At 33.0% G+C, this 17214-nt stretch overlaps 1 protein-coding gene and 1 pseudogene across 1 annotated transcript; both read right to left on the reverse strand.

Moving 5' to 3' along the window:
* Window positions 1-1844: 1844 nt before the first annotated feature.
* Window positions 1845-2541, reverse strand: LOC119536834 (annotated as a pseudogene).
* Window positions 2542-3865: 1324 nt separating this feature from the next.
* LOC119537986 (olfactory receptor 8H1-like) lies at window positions 3866-4813 on the reverse strand. Its single transcript, XM_037840644.1, has one exon. The coding sequence runs from the start codon at window positions 4811-4813 to the stop codon at window positions 3866-3868; it is 948 nt and encodes a 315-aa protein (XP_037696572.1).
* Window positions 4814-17214: the final 12401 nt, after the last annotated feature.

The following is a 17214-nucleotide window of genomic DNA, read 5'->3' on the forward strand; positions in this document are numbered from 1 at the left end:
ATTTCTTGTATTATTTTTTTTTAAAGAATCAAGGATTTAACTTAGGAATTTATTTCCTTTTAAAGAATATAACAAACTTATAGAAATGAGGAGAAAGGAAATGATTTATTTTTTTTCTGAAAGTCAGAATTAAATTTTATTTCACATCGATACAAACAGTGAAAAAAATTTACATTTTCCCACACAACAGCAAAACTTTTCTATGGAATAAGGTAAGATATCTTACCATAAACAAGATGTTAATTTATATAATGGAAAATAACTGTTTATATTCTTCAAAATGAAAGGCAATAATTTGTCAATGATTGTTGAAAATTTTTACATCCAGACATAAACATATGGCTTAATTATTAACATTCTTTTTTGTACACTGCCAAATTATTTCCATTATCAATTAGCACCAATTTTACAGATGCAATCTCATCTTTTCATCAGTTGGAATACAGACCCAAAATTAACAATTCAAGAATGCCAACCATACACTTCAATTAAATATTAAACCATGTGTAATTACACCAAATGTATCAAGTTCTGACTACCCTTTACTACCCAGAAATTTGTTTTCAAATAATTTTTATCAGTAATCTGAAAATATTGACTATATAAAATCAAAGGATTGCTATTTTTATGTATGCACAAAAACTAATTTAAAAAATCATTTGACTAAAGTCAAAACTCCAAAATTCATTGGCAGATAAAAATAAAGCAAAATTTCTAAAGGAATCTAATTTTCCACAGTAGCTGGTTTCAAACATGTACAAAGTAAGTAAAATGAAACTGTATGTTACAAGGAGAATCTTCTTAGATCAAATCACTTTAGAAATTTAAGTGCAATTCTTAAACATTTCAGAACATACTAAAGTATGATCTAATTATTCTTTCAGTTGATTACAGAAAATTAAAATCACGGGAACATTCTTGTTCCCTGAATGAAAGATTCTAAATAACTGAATAAGTCTAAATTTGGACAAAGATACGGTGGAAGAAAGAAGTACTACAGACGTTTTAAGTGAAGTCTGGTTTCATTATAAGTGAAAATACATCATAAATACCATATGTCTGTGGTTCAGAATGTCAAATTACAATATTTATTAACACCAGATGTCTATGGAAGGGAAGCAATATTTGGTCTCCTATGAAGGATAATAAAGGAAGAACACATGTCTTTTTCTAGAGAGGAGAAAAGAGTATCAAATGGAAATGATAGGAAAAAAAGTCTGGTCCCCCAAATAAAAGGTCCATTAGTTGGGAAGAGCAATATTACTTTTTCATTAACATTTAAAAGTATCATCCCTATTATTACGAAGAATATTATACCATCTCATTTTGTATTATCATTTTGTTGTATATCAATACCATCTTATTTTGTATTACAATTATTATGTGTCTATGAACACATATATAAAAATACAGCCACTGCATGGTGACTAGGAAGTTTTGGAATAAATCCATATTCTAAGTTACAGTTAGCTTAAATCATTTCTATCTTAATTACTCATTTATACCTGAACAAATTTTCTTTAAGCATTTTAATTATTTTCAAATGATGTGATAAGTATTCTGATTGCAGTATTTTATTATTTTTCAGAATTACATTTGGGAAAAAGAAGCCAGATATTTAAACTATTTTAATACTAGTATTACTCTGTTTTAACATTATACAAATGCATGAATAGAAACTTAAAAGAACATACATTTCCCATGTGGAGACATTATTTAGTCTGTGTCATTGGTGTGTATATGCAAAACATTCTAACACTACAAACAAGAAGTTTCAGGAATGTGAACATTTAAAAGTTTCTACTCCCCTACATTTATGCTGGTGTACTTCTACCCAAGGCCTCTTATTGATGTCGATCGATTTATGGTGGGACTTTATCAATGAATTGCTCACTATCCATCATTTCCTGGTGACATGAACTGTGCATCAAGCCCCCACGGGTTTTGAAGGTTACATTGGCTGGATTTACCAATGTTTTTAGCTTTTCAGCAGTAAGAGAACCAAACATTAGGGGAACTAAAGGGTCACAGCCGTGGCATTGGAGAATAGACATATCTTTATTAGCACCATGATAGGACCCTGTGGAAACTAATCCCGAAATGGAAGCCAGAAACTGAGTGCAATGACACCTGCCAATTTCTGCTGCGTGGTGAAAGCAATATATAAAGACAATTCTCCTCCCTGGGAAAATCTTCCCCAAATAATCCTGTTAGAAGGAATTCCATTCTTCACCTTTTGGTCTATGAACAAATTGACGTTTTCTGCTGCCTGTTTGATTCCAGGTTCATCTTCTGTGAATGGAGTGAAAACCCAATTTTACCAAACCAAGAAGGCATACTTATATTCATATTTAATGTCAACAGGCATAACCGCGCATGCGGGCAGATATATTTGATATGTGAACTTCTAATACCTGCAAAGGCTTCTGCCTATTCATGCCCTGTGTCTCTCAATCCATTACGAAAAATAACTGCCACGGTGGCCCCGCGGGCGGCAGGCATGATGGCGAGCAGCGGGGCTGACACATTATTGCCTCACATGCACGACAGGGCGTCCGCGGTAGGAAATGGAAGTGAGAAGGAGCCAGCGCCCGTCGCGGCCGGGGACTAGCGAGTGAGAAGCAGGAGTTCCAACCTTGCATCCCCTGAGCTCGCACTCAAGCCGTGCGTGAATTATTTTGAATCTTATCAAAATTAAATAAAGAATTATTATTTTTTTAAGCTTGCTGACACAACACAGTATGGTAGGATTTTGAAATGGTTAGCAGGTAGATGCAAAACAGGTATAATAGTAAGCATATATTTAACCTGATGAATCCATAAACTTCAGGTCGTAAAGCATTGTTAAGGTAAGATTATTTTGTTTATGCATTAAGAAAACATTCAATTCTGAAGATTCAATGACAGGAATTAACAGAGATGTTAGGGATGAGTGGAAACAGAAAGCTGCAAAGGAAAAAAAACTAGAAAATGGCAAACAATTTTATATGTATGCAATATGTACATACATGTTAATAAGATTAATCCAGAAGACTGAAAAAAACTATCAAAAATGGTTTAAATTTTAAAAAGTTTTTAAATATTTTCCAATGATCATATATCTTTTTTTTTTCCATAACTTAATTCTATCACAGTATTTTACTTTGCTGTAAGACCATATTAGAAGTACTGATTTCAACTGTTTGTTAAAGAATGAGAATAAACAAAAGTATGTGAAAAGCACTAGGGAATATTTTCATAACAAAAGTCATTTAGTATTCAAAATTTTGCAAGTATGTAAGTATTCAGATGATGTGACCAAAATTTATTAGTACTGCATTAAACACTTCAATTCATATGATTTAATATTTATAACTCTATGTATTTAAAATTATTCTTTTTCTTGTATATTTGAGGAAACTAGATTTATAGTTTCAATGACTGACTCAGGAATATACAGCTAAAAAGCTGGCAGATCTAGAAACTCTATCCTGGATTTTCTATTCCATAGCAGTTACTCTTTATATTGTACTATATTACTTCTCTACAGAATGAAAGGAACTTTTGAAAGTGCTCTCCATAATGAAATTATATGAAATTGGAGCATGCCTAGGGAATTCTATGAAACAATTCAAAAACAAACAAAACAAAAACACTTTTGGAGGACAATAGGGTATGTATATACCACAATTTCAATACTTATTTCATGAATTCCCATTACTATGTAGATTTCAAAAAATGTTTTTTGGAAATGTTCCAGATAATGTATGGTTAGGTAGATGATGGGTCAACAGAAATGCAAACTGATTACAGGATACTATCTTATTTAGAGAGAGACCAAGAAAATACCAAATAGATATATGAGCTTGAATGTTCAGTGCCACTGTCATTTCAATTGCCTGGAGCCCTCTCTCTTCTGCATGACTCTAATCAGAGCATTTTTCACTTCTTTGTTCCTAAGACTATAAATGATTGGATTCAGCATGGGGATCATCATTGTATAAAACACAGAGGCCACTTGATCCTTTCCCAAGGAGTAGGATTTCTTTGGTTTCAAATAAGTAAAAATTGTAGTGCTGTAAAAGATGGTGACTCCCAGGAGGTGAGATGCACAAGTAGAGAAGGCTTTGTGCTTTCCTGAAGCAGAATTGATTTTCAGGATGGTAGAGAGAATGGACACATAGGACACAGAGATTGTGAGAAGAGATACCATTACAGTAAAGCCAAAGAGAATGAATATCATGATTTCAGTATCATGAGTGTCAGTGCAGGACAGGGCTAAAACTGGCGTTGTGTCACAAAAAAAGTGATGGATTACATTGGAGCTGCAGAAATGCAAAGTGTTCATGAAAAGAACATTGACCAAGGAGTTAGTAAAGCCAGTCATGTAGGCCACAGTGACAAGGGCACAGCAGAATCTTACAGACATAACAACTGGGTATTGAAGAGGATTGCAGATAGCTACATAGCGATCGTAGGCCATTGAAGTCAAAAGGTAAAACTCAGTGACACCCAAGAAGACAAAAAAGTACATCTGTGTGAAGCAGCCCATGAATGAAATATACTTGTTTGAAGTCAATAAGTTCTCTAAGGTTTTAGGTGTGATGACTGTTGAGTAACTGAGGTCAAGGAACGAGAGCTGACTGAGGAAAAAATACATAGGGGTGTGAAGCTGGAGATTCAGGAAAATTATCAGTATCATCCCTGCATTTCCCAGCAGAGTAATCAGGTATGTAAGGAGAAACAGCATAAAGAGGACCCGCCGGATCTCTTCACAGTCTGCCAATCCCATAAGAATGAAGCCGGGTACATTTGTGTTATTCCAACTTCCCATAATGATCAACTGTTGTAAACTTTTGAGAAATAATAGGTGATAGAATGAATGACTTCAAAAAGGTTTTTATTAACTGAATGATCTGATGTTTTAAAAAATTAGTGTAGTGATTACTAAAATTCATAATAAAGTGCAGATTGAAAAGTATGACTGAAAAAATCTTAGTTTGACTACCAAATAAATATTATGTATAAATCATCAATTGAATAATAATAAAAGCTTATATCTATTGCATAACTAGAATGATCTTAACAAGACATTTTTTAGAGGAATAAAAGGACACAGAAAGTCAAGTAACTTATCCAGGTCACACTATTAACTGTTGGTCATGATTCATCCATGATTTTTGAGTCCAGGGATGAAGCTCACAGCACTATACTCCTACTTATAATTAATTTCAGAAAAACATAAAAAAAATTTTTAGATATATAAGAAGCAATGATAGAAAAGGTTTTGCAGCATTTACAATGTGTTTGTATCCAAAATTATTTCAATAAATGGCAGATCAGAAAGGAAAACCTTAGGCTTCTTTAATGTGCTATATTAACACTGTAGATTGTATATTATTAATTTTTAATAAATATGTTTTCAGTGATTATTTAAAATCATACTTCTTCCAAAAATATGTTATCATATACATATATATATATGTATATTACTTGATGACTCTGCATCAATTCCATATTTGTATTTCTACAATCCAGGCATTACATAGATGTGGCCTAAATGATATGTGTGTGTATATATATGCCTGTCCTTCTAATAATACCCCCATTTTTTTGAGATAAACTGAAACACTGTAACTTTGTGAATGATACCTAACATGAGACACAGGTCTAGATTTTACCTACATACAGTTTTTCTCATGAATAAAATATGTAAACCATACAAGGGGCCTGAAATTTCTGTGATATATTTGTTTCCTTTGAGATAATTTGTGTTTTATTTTGTGCATGCATTATTTGTTTTTATTCAAGTCCTGGTCAAATAGAAAGTATACCAGGAAATTATGTATCACATGTATACCTGGAAGCTACTGGGAACACAGAAGGGAGTAAACCTTGCCTTTCACCCTGATGATGCCCTGGCACCTCTTATTTTGAAAGGTGCTGATAATGCAACATTTGGTCATCCATGGTATGAATTTCTAAATAAGACTGTTTGGCATGTTTCCAAAACTAATGTGGCCATGCTAAGAGTGTACCAGAGGAGTGACATCATCAATATGGCAACATAAACAGCTACTGAAAACTCTCTCCAGAGATTCAATGAAAAAAAAGGACAATTCTGAATTGTTTGAAACTCTGGAGGAGGATACAAACAGGACAGGAACCATGCAAATGCTGAATTAAAGAAAGAGAAGAAGTATCAGGTAGGAATCTTGTTCCTGACCAGCCAGTCCTCTCTTCTATCCTTCATTCAGTCTCTTTGTGGAAAAGGCATAGAATCAGCAAACAGGACCTCTCCCACCAGGGACTCAGTTTATAAAATCCTCACAGCAGTGAGACATACCCTTACCATTTGAAGACCCAGGGAACAGGGGAGGACATTTCAAGGCCCAGGTTGGTAAGGGACAAAGAGACTGAGAAAACATGGACAGAGACTATATCCAGACCTGGGTCTGAAAGCCCTTTCCTCAACTTAAGGGAAGAAGGAGTAGGTGGCTGATTCCTTTCCTGGGGGATGACTGGAGTACTGGGTCAGCTGAGGGAGTCCTCTACCACAGATGGAGCCCCACATCAACTCATATTTTAGGCAACAAAGTGAGGGCACAAGAATCCCACAGTTTCAGTTCACCCGTGTAGATGTAGCCTGTGATCAGGGGCAAAGCAGCCTCTGAGGACAATTAAGTTACCAAAAACTCCATCTGCTGGAAAGTCCAGAAGGTGCAAGGGAATTGAAACACTTTTGAAAAGAGGCTCCAGACCCTTTCTTAGGACCAAAGGAGCTGGTCTACATGCCCTGTATGGAAACCTACTCCTGCTTCAGCTGAGAGATATGAATGATCTAACTGTTAAAGCAGTGCTCTAAAACAAACCCAGGAAGACCTGGCCAGTGAAAAACAGAGGACCACTGGAAGCCAGCAGATTCATATTACCACACACAGTGTACTTGCAGGGGTGCCAAGTGCCTACCTCCCATCCCTGTGGCAGGCCATGGTAGGCATCTAATTATGGAGGGGGATCCTGGGGTGACAGAGCCAATCTGGCAAGTGGCCAGTAAGAGAAACAAAGAAGAGATAGAAATCAAAGACAACCAACAAGAAAACCCTAGGTGAAAGACAGGAAACAACCTCTAGGATAAACTAATAAAGAAAATGAGATGCCTAGACAGCAAAAAAATCATGAGCCACATCTGAAAACATGAAGATATGGCCCAGTCAAAGGAACAAACTAACACCTCAACTAAGATACAGGAGTTGAAGCAATTAATTAAAGATGTTCAAACAAATCTTCTAAATCAAATCAATGAGTTGAAAGAAAATGTGAAAATAATAGATGAAGGATATAAAGAAGACATTGAGTCTAAGGAAGAATTTGCAAGCTTGAAAACACAAATGGCAGAACTTTGGGGAATAAAAGTCACAATAGAAGGGATGAAAACCCAACAGATACTGACAACAGCAGACTGGGAGCAGAAGGAAAGATTAGTGAACTAGAGTATAGTATCTGAAATACTACACACAAAAGAATAGATAGTGAAAAGAATGGAAAAATTTGAGCAGGGCCTCGGGGAACTGAATGACAACATGAAGCACATGAATATACATATTACAAGTGTCCCAGAAGGAGAAGAGAAGGAAAAAGGGGCATAAAGAATAATAGAGGAAATAATCAATGAATGTTTCCCAATTCTTATGAAAGGCATAAAATTACATGTCCAAGAAGTACAGCATACCCCAAACAGAACTGATCCAAATAGACCGACTCCAAGACACTTACTAATCATATTTTCAAATGTCAAAGGCAAAGAGAGAATTCTGAAAGCAGGAAGAGGAAATGATCAATCACATATAAGGGAAGCTCTATAAGACTAAGTGTGGATCTCTCAACAGAAACCACAGAGGCTAGATGGCAGTTGCATGATATATTCAAGATACTGAAAGAGAATAACTGCCAAGAATCCTATAACAAGCAAAATGGCTCTTCAAAAAATGATAGAGAATTTAAAATATTTACAGATAAAAAGACACAGAGAGTTCATGAACAGGAGACCTCCTCTACAAGAAATACTAAAGGAAGTGCTATAGACACATAGGAAAAGACAGGAGAGAGAGATTTGGAAAAGAGTGCAGAAATGAAGATATCACGAGATAGAAAGAAGGTAGAATCAGGCATTTGATGCTGAAGGAGTATAGAATGTTCAAGAAGATTGATTGCATAGATCCAGAAATGCCTCACACAATACTGTGTGATGGTAGCACAATATTGTAAGTACATTGAACAAAGATTACTATGAGAACAGTTGAAAGAAGAAAGTTGAGAGTATGTATGACACTGGAAAGAAACATAGAAAATAAAGATTAAGACTGTATAACTTAGTGAAATCTAGAGTGGTCAATTATTGTAATTAAATGTACAAATATAAGAATGTTTTCACATGAGTAAAAACAAATGAATGCCAACTTTACAAGGTGTTGAAAATGGGATAGTATTGCAGAAAAATACAATCAATGCAAAGTAGAAAAAAAGAGTGCATCAGAGAGTTTCTCCTCAGTTGGAAACCACATAATGTTGAGCTTATTTTTTTTTTTTGTTATTCATTTGCAATGCTCTAATTGATGATTGAGAAAAAGAGAAGGTATTTCTAGAGAGAAAATTAGCCTATGGCTTAAGGACAGAAAATTAAAACCACCATGGAGTGAAAAGTACATTTTTTTCAATGAAACATTTTTATATTTAAAAGTGTGAAACAATCACAGTAAACATTGGTTGTTACACAAAAGTTAAAATACAACAAAATTCAAAGTAGAAAATGAAACTCATTCATAAATATTTTTACTCTTTGCATGTATTTTCTTACAATTAGTTTCCTTTGTGCATATAATGCTTATTCATATGTATACTTATATGTTTATACAATTTTTATCACACTGTATTTTCAATAGCATCCTAATTTTGTAATTAATTTAGGATTTATAATACACCTTGATCTATGTTATATTAGACTTTTGTAAAACCCACAATTTCATGTATTTTGCATTGGCTGGTACTCTGCAACTAACTTCTTCCTGGGAGAGGGCACCAGCTCATGAATGGGTATATTGAAGGCATCACAAGGAAAATATGGTGGTGTTTCTCCATTCAGATTTGATCATGTCACCTAATTCATCTGAATAGCAGATGTACTGTTGTATTCAGTGATGACCATTATTGTGCAACTAGTTTTATTATTTTTAGGTATTGGTTTTTATTATATAGAAAGAAACATTAGATAAGAACATAAATTTTTCATAATTAATTTACTGGAGAAAAGCTCATTTTCCCTACATAAACAGGTGAAATTCTTAGAAGTGAATCTTGCAATAATTAATGATAATGAAATCAAGTTTCAGGTAGATTTGCAAGCAACTCATGCAAGAATGCTTGTTTATACTGTAGAATTTCAGGAGGGTATTTGATGGTATTGATCAAGAGTTACAAAATAACATATTAGACATTTGTTTTTATGGAAGCAGAATTCTTCTCTTCATCAAAAATTCAGTGATACCAATAAAACCATATTTAGAGATTAAAAAGCCAGCAACAATTTATTTAACAATATGTGATCTTATGATTTAAACTAAATGAGATATCAGTGGAGATTTTCTATGTCAATGTCACCTCAGTAGGGTCTCCTTATTCCTTGTAAAATAACCATGAGAGACTTTTTCTTCTCAGAAATGAAATAAGGTTTAATATTCACTAAGTGCACTTTCAAATAATAAAATAAGAATTAAAGAAAGAATAATATATAAAACTAATTTTATGACTAATCTTTATGGCTGAATCTTTATTGGTGGGATTTCAATATATCATCTCTAATAGTAAAATAATTTTGGCAAAAGATCAGAAGTGAGAAACAGAAAAAAACATGGCTTCTCCTGTTCTACATTTGAACAAAATTAGAGCTTCATTCCTGGCAGGCATTGAGTGTCATTATTTTTACAGAATTTTATTCCTCAATTTAATTCTGTTGAATTTTGTTTATGCTTTGCAGCAGTGTTAAGAAATTTTATAATTTTCTGAAAAATTGGCTCTATTGCAATTTTATACTATTGTTCATTACTCTGGAATACAGAGGTCTAATATTTCTAGTAGTACCACATGGTACAGAAGTATTTATATACTTATTTTTACAATTAAATATTTTTACATCTTTTACTATTTACCTATTTCCTATAGACATCATATAGTTGGGGATTATTTTTTAATAAAGTCAATTACTGGGCTTAAATTTGACTGTTTATTCCACTTACATTTATAATTTTTATTTATATGCTATTTTCCTTTTTGTGTCTGATATTCTTGAAATTCTGATTCTTCTCTTCTGGCTTAATAAGTCTTAATTTGGTTAAAAAGGTTAATACAATATTTAATAGTAAATTTTATTGTCTCTGTTAGACTTCATTTCATTACATTATATTTATATCTCTAGGGGATAAAATTTGCATCATTAAATTATTTTTGTGCACTTAATATTATGATTGCTTTTAGGCACCCAAGATGGCAGGATACTCTCCAGGTTTCTGGCAACACACAGAATCTTTGAGAAACGAGCAAAACTGGCCAAATCCTTTTCCTCAAAACTCCAGAAAGCATATAAATGCAGTAACTGAATGAGTGCTGAATTAAGAAAATACAACTTAAAACAGGTACCACCAATCTGGCCTCTTCCCCAACCCATCCCTGGCTCAGTGTTGACCAACCTGCATGCTCAGTGTATGTCCCTGGCTCTGTGTCTGGGGGATCATAGTAAATTCTATGTCCTTACAGAGGACAACAAAGAAAATCACAGGACCAGATGAAATCACCAATGAATTTCATCAAATGTTCCAAACTCACCAATCCTGCTCAAATTCCTCCAAATATCTGAATCAGAGTGAACATTTCCTAATGTATTTTATGAGGTGAACATCAGTCTAATACCAAACCAGTTAAAGATGCCACAATAAATTATGAACCAATGTCCCTTATGAATAAAGATGCAAAGTAATCAAGAAAACACCAGGAAACAGAATCCAATAGCAAGTTAAAAAAATGTTCAAGTACAATTTATCCCTGGTATGAAAAGGTAATTCAACATAAGTAAATCAATTAATGTAATACACCACATTAATAGAATGAAGTAAAAAGAACAAAACAAAGCCAAATACACACATACACATGATCATCTCAGTTGATGCAGAAAAGTCATTTGGTAAAACCCATGGAAAAATGTGGAATAGCAAATATGTCCTCCAATTCTGTGACTTATTCATTTCCTCAACATTTCTCTCAAAGAATGCATGTTAATATGATGAAAAACAATTTTCTCCTGTTTCATTTATTTGGCATTTATCTATAAAATGGGACTAAACCATGGTCACACAGATGTTGTCCTATGTTTACTTTAGAATTTTTTTAGTATTAGGTGTTATAAGTTCTAGTATGAGAGAAATTTAAATATGCTGCAAATGATGAGTTAATGTCTTCTATTTTGGCAAAAGACTATTCAATTTTTTCAGCAACACTTTTTGATTTTAAGACTACTTCCCCTATGGATATCCCTTGGCATTTTCATCAAAAATCAATTGACCAAATCAGTAGCCTTGACACTTGAAGATGATTGTAGAACTACATAGCTTTCATAGTGTGACCATATGACTGTGAAAACCTTATGGCTCACACCCTCTTTATCCATTGTATGGACAGATGATAAGAAAAATGGGGCAAAAATTAAATGCATAATGGGGAGAATGGGGGGAATGGGATGTTTTGGATGTTCTTTTTTATTTTAATTTTTATTCTTATTTTTATTTATTTATTTATTTATTTTGGAGTAGTGAAAATGCTCATAAGTTGATTTTGGTGATAAATGCACAGCTATGTGATGGCACTGTGAACAACTGATTGTACACTTTGTATGATTGTATATGTGAGTATATCTCAATAAAATCAAATAAAAAAATCAGTTGACCACATATGTGTGAATCTATTTCTGAACCCCTTAAAAGGTTCCATTGATCTAGCTCTCATTGTTTCAACATTACCACATTCTGTTGATTATTTAGCTTGATAATACACCCTGAAATCAGATTGTGAGTCCTCCAACTTTATTCCTCTTTTTCAAATTTGTGTTGACTACCTTAGTTCTTTGGTTTTTCATCTAAATTGTAGAATCAACATCTCAATTTCTGCAAAAAAACTTACTTAAATTTCAGTTGGGGTTTCATTGAAACTATAGACCAGTTTTGGAATGCATGTAATTAATAGATTGCTCCCAATTTTGCTGCCTGACAGTATCATATTTCTTTCTTCATTTAAATTCAGATTCCTCAGCCCACACTACATAATTAGATAAGAATACATGGGTTCTGGACTGAGCAGCCATGTATTTTTCAAAATAGATCTAAGAGTTTTTGTTTTGTTTTGTTTTGTTTTGTTTTGTTTTCTATCAACATAGCAAATTACAGGCTACAGATTAGGGTATGATATCAGAACTCTAATATTCTAATATTTTCCCAATAAAATATTTAATTAATGTGTCTACTGGCCAAACTCTCCTGTAAATATTTTTTATCCATCAGCTTCAATATTCATATATCTCCTCTATGAAATTTTCAATGACCTTAAACTCTTTCATACCACTTAGAAGTATACCACCTTACAATTTAAATAAGAAAATAGCAATTTTTTTTAACCAATTATGAACTCTGTCATGGGTTATGATTTCATATTGTTAATGGCACATAGATAATAAGTATGAGATGTAGAACTATGCACTTATGTTTTATTTTCCAATACTATGCCGTATGATTTCTACTGATTCTTTTTCACTGGAGGCCAAAGTGCACTCACATAATCATTTTATCCTGTAGGTTGTTGTTCCCAAAATATTCACTTGTTTACTACAGGAAAAAAGAAATCATATTGTTGCACTTCTGTTCCAGAAGAGTGTACTTTCACTTTGGGGTCTCCCTTGTGGACTTCAAGAAGAGCTTGTTAAACTGGTATAAGAATCCAAGCACTTTATACTCTTACCTTAAATAAACGAGCAGTTCAGTTCCACAGGTTAAAGGAAAGGCTTTTTCCTCATTTAACACAATATTTTAGAAACTACAAGCCTGAAAATCCAATTAGAATATAAAGTTCAAAATTTAAATTAGAGAGTGGGTGTTCTACTTAGATTTCTATTGAAAATTGAACTACATGCCTTCCACAGAACATAGCAGGGAAAATAGGAAGGGCTGTCTACAAATTTAGTTCAATATATGCAGTTTACAAATTTGCTTTAATATTTTTGATGAAAGATAATAGTCAAAATAGGTACCCTAGAAATACAGGACCACATTTTAGAAATCTGTAATTTTGTAAAAGAGTAGATTATTAACTTTGTACTGTCCTTTGGATATATGTAAGTTTGAGATCATATTTTTTTTGTTATAGAGGAATATAAACATATTTTAAACTTATTTTCCCAGTTAGCTAATAGATCAATTGTCCTCTTTAGTTTTTTATTTGTTTTAATTCTGTGATCTATGTAGTTTGATGGCTTTAAACAAAAATTTTAATAGGTAGGAATATTATTTTGTACTGTTACTAGAGGATCAAATTCCAGAATTTGGGGCTGTCACAATAGGATTCTAATATGGAGGAGTAGCTTAGAATTTGCAGTCAGAAAAATCTTGGCTTGAACCCTGCCTCTGCTAGTAATTAACTATGTGGTTTTGGTCAAGTTATATGTCCAACTGTGTATCAATTTTCTCATCTATAAGAGTATGCTAAATTATTTAGTTTTCATGTTGTACAAGGTGACAGAAAATTCCTAAATCCTGGTGACCTGTTAATAATGTGGTAGCTGTTAACATAGCTTTCCTTCACAAGATCAGTGTCTGTATAACTATCCTCATTGTGATAGCTACTTAGTTTTCTGACATATATGAGTTGAGAAAATGATTTTATTTTAGTCTGCCAGATTGATCATGGTATTTCTATAATTCAGGATCTATATATATATATTTTTTCTTTCTAGCCTCTATCTCTTCTTAAAATGAAATCAGCTAAACATACACAATTTTACTAGAACTGAGTTACTAGTTAACAGAACTGCCCTTTGATGAGCAGGTTGGATAAAATGGCTAAATCTCATAATATTTTTTCTATCATCTTTACAAAGCCTTATAATAATGTAGAGAATTTTACTAATGGGACCTGATTTGTATAAAATATACCTTCATTTGTAAACCACCATCTTGACCTACAAACAGAGACACCAAGAGATGCCAGAAAATTATATTGCCAAGGATATCAGGGCAGTTTAAGTAAAAATACTATTATTTTGTTGAGATGTCCAAAAGCAGAATGTGGTAGCAGCAATGAATTTTTTCTTCCCTATTAGCATAGAATATTGGGGTTCATTGGGTTTAATCTCAGTAAAATGATATTTTAGTATATATTGATTGTCATTTGACAAGCACATGCATACTTTACAGAAAAAATACATAGCTTCAGGTATGGGGCTCATTTGTTGCTCAATACTTTGATGAAGTAAAAAACTGAATTTATAACTCTTGATTTTGCTTTATTTAAATTAAATAAGAAGTCATAACTGCATCCTTCATGTCTAATATAATGAAAAAATAATATAAAACTATTTTAATGCATCTCATAAATAAGAACTATGCAATGACACTATGTTCATGAAGTTAAACATGATGTGTGTGAAAATTTTGTTCAATCTTAGTTATTCTTTGGTTTGGAAGGATGTAGTTATGTTTCCAAGCTCACTTGGAATTTGGGGAAAGATTGATTTAATACAGGAATTTAGAGTCTCTTAATCTTCAACAATTGTTGTCTCAGGCATGCTAGTGAAGTGTAGAATTGGAATGTTGCTGAAATTTCTGTGGTGTATGTTAATTGAGATGGATTATTTGATGGATTCCTTTACTAGACACTTTATTGGTACAATTTTCATCATTTGACTGCATATTTTTATTTCCTTTCACTGCTTAATTCTATCTTCCTCATTCCTGTTTTGCCCCTGACCCTATCCAGTAAATATTTTTAATGTATTTCATGGACTTTTGTAAAAGAGACAAAGGTAAAGGGCTGAAAGAGGGAGAGACAGACAATGGGATAGAAAAGGTGGGGTAGAGAGAAAGAGAATGAGGAACTGTTTGTAAGAGAATTGGATTTTTGTTCTCACCAAAATGTATTAATACATACTTGAATTATTAATTAATACCTTTATAGCTGTTCAAACTCAATTAAAAATTATTTTAAAATTTGATTGTGTGTGTGTTTAAGAGATGGATGAATTGTCTGAATTTACCTTCCTGCTTTTTGCTGTGTTGACTATCAATCAAATCCTGCATACATATTTTATTCACTTTGGGAAAGAAACATTACCAGGCATTCCCTCATTAGCTTTGACTTAGCAATAATGTGTCTGAAAAGATGGATTTTATTTTCTAGTTATAATTTTATAATATAATTTAAGACATGTAAATATTAAAAATGTAAATATTAGTGTACTATAAGAAATTATCTAGTAAAGCACTACAAATATATTCATCCAACAAAGTGAAACAAACCTCTAAAGCAGGGGGTCTAGCTCAAATGCCTCAAGAGATAGTGCACAATAGTGTATGAAGAATCATGCAAGTGATGCTTTCTTGTAAGTTAAAGAAAGTAAAGTTAAAGAAAATACAAGGAAATACAGGGAAGTGGATATTGCATGTTTTTTTCTAAATCACCAAATTTTACTTGTTAAAATGTACATGGCCAAGGCAAATAATTTATTCTGCCTAGATAAAGCCAACTAGCTGTGACATTGAATAGAGTAGCATATTGTTGCTACATTTTAATTTTGAATGCTATTCATATATCTTTATCTCATCTTCTGTCAAGTATGCAACAAACATCTTGAATTAACAAATTTTAATTTGTAGCTTGCTTTGTCCCTAAATTTGCTTTCCCAACACTTCTCCCCTTCAGTTTCATTCAAAGGCAAGCAGTTCCAAACTTTCAAGGAAGAGATCACCCATATTTTGTACAAACTCTTCCAGATTATACAAATGAGGACTACTCTGCAACTCATCCTAGGAGTTCAGCATAAGATATAAAAAAAATTTATGGTCTACCATTTCATATATACAGATGCAAAAATCCTGAACAATATTAATGTATCATTAACGTCAACTTTAGAAGGTAACCTGTAATTGAACTTCTGTCTCTATTAATTTGCCTATTTTAGATGTTTCATACTGCAAATAGACTTGACAGATTAATAGGTTGGTCAGATTAAGATCATAATACTCCCATTGAAAGGAGAGAAGGAACAAAAGAGGGAGAAAAGTAGACAGGAATAGTCTTGAATGACTCTAAAAATACATCAAGTGTGGGATGCTGTGAGTGATATTTCATCAGCAAAAATATGTACATTTATTTTAAAAATAAAAAGGACACTCAACACAGCTAATGAAACCAAGAGCTTTAAAAATGTTCCACTCCTTATTGGGTAAAGTAAGTGCATTATATCGGTAAGAAACACTAAATTCACAATACAGGGACATCAGTGAATGCTATACCACCTGGGGATGAATGTCAAATCATTATTATGCAGCTTATGATGATCTTTGAAGACTTTTTTAGCTGTCCTTCTTCAACCAAATTATATCCCATTATGCCAGATTCTCATATACATGGACAAAATCCTCTCAGCTGAGATACATGATTTGCATTATAGCTGTGCCATGTAACAGGGGCCTGTGGAAAGTTATGGGAAGATCTCATCTTTTCCCATCCCCAAACATAGTTTTCCTTCTTTGCTTGTGAAGTGTAAAATTTGTAACATGGATTACAGACCAAGGTGAATGCTTCTCTTAACCCATTTGGGTATATTCTGAGAATAAAATAGCCTAGAGCTATGGAAGGATTAAGATGAGGCAAATTCACAAATTCTGAAAGCAGAATATACATACCTGACATGATTCGTCTAAGGATTGACCCTTCCTCATCCTGTAATTGCACTAAGTTTGTCCCTCATTAGAAATATATTCAGAGATGCTTCCAAGCTTTGAACCTCAATGTCTGTATGGAAACATTTGCAAATGTAATACAAAATAGTAGGGTCAAAGCATATATTATTGTGCTCTGATGAATATATTAGCTTAAGCCAAAATGATTAATATTTTATTTTGACTTTGCCATCAATTTATT

Source organism: Choloepus didactylus, chromosome 6 (assembly GCF_015220235.1).
Source record: "Choloepus didactylus isolate mChoDid1 chromosome 6, mChoDid1.pri, whole genome shotgun sequence".
NCBI lineage: Eukaryota > Metazoa > Chordata > Mammalia > Pilosa > Megalonychidae > Choloepus > Choloepus didactylus.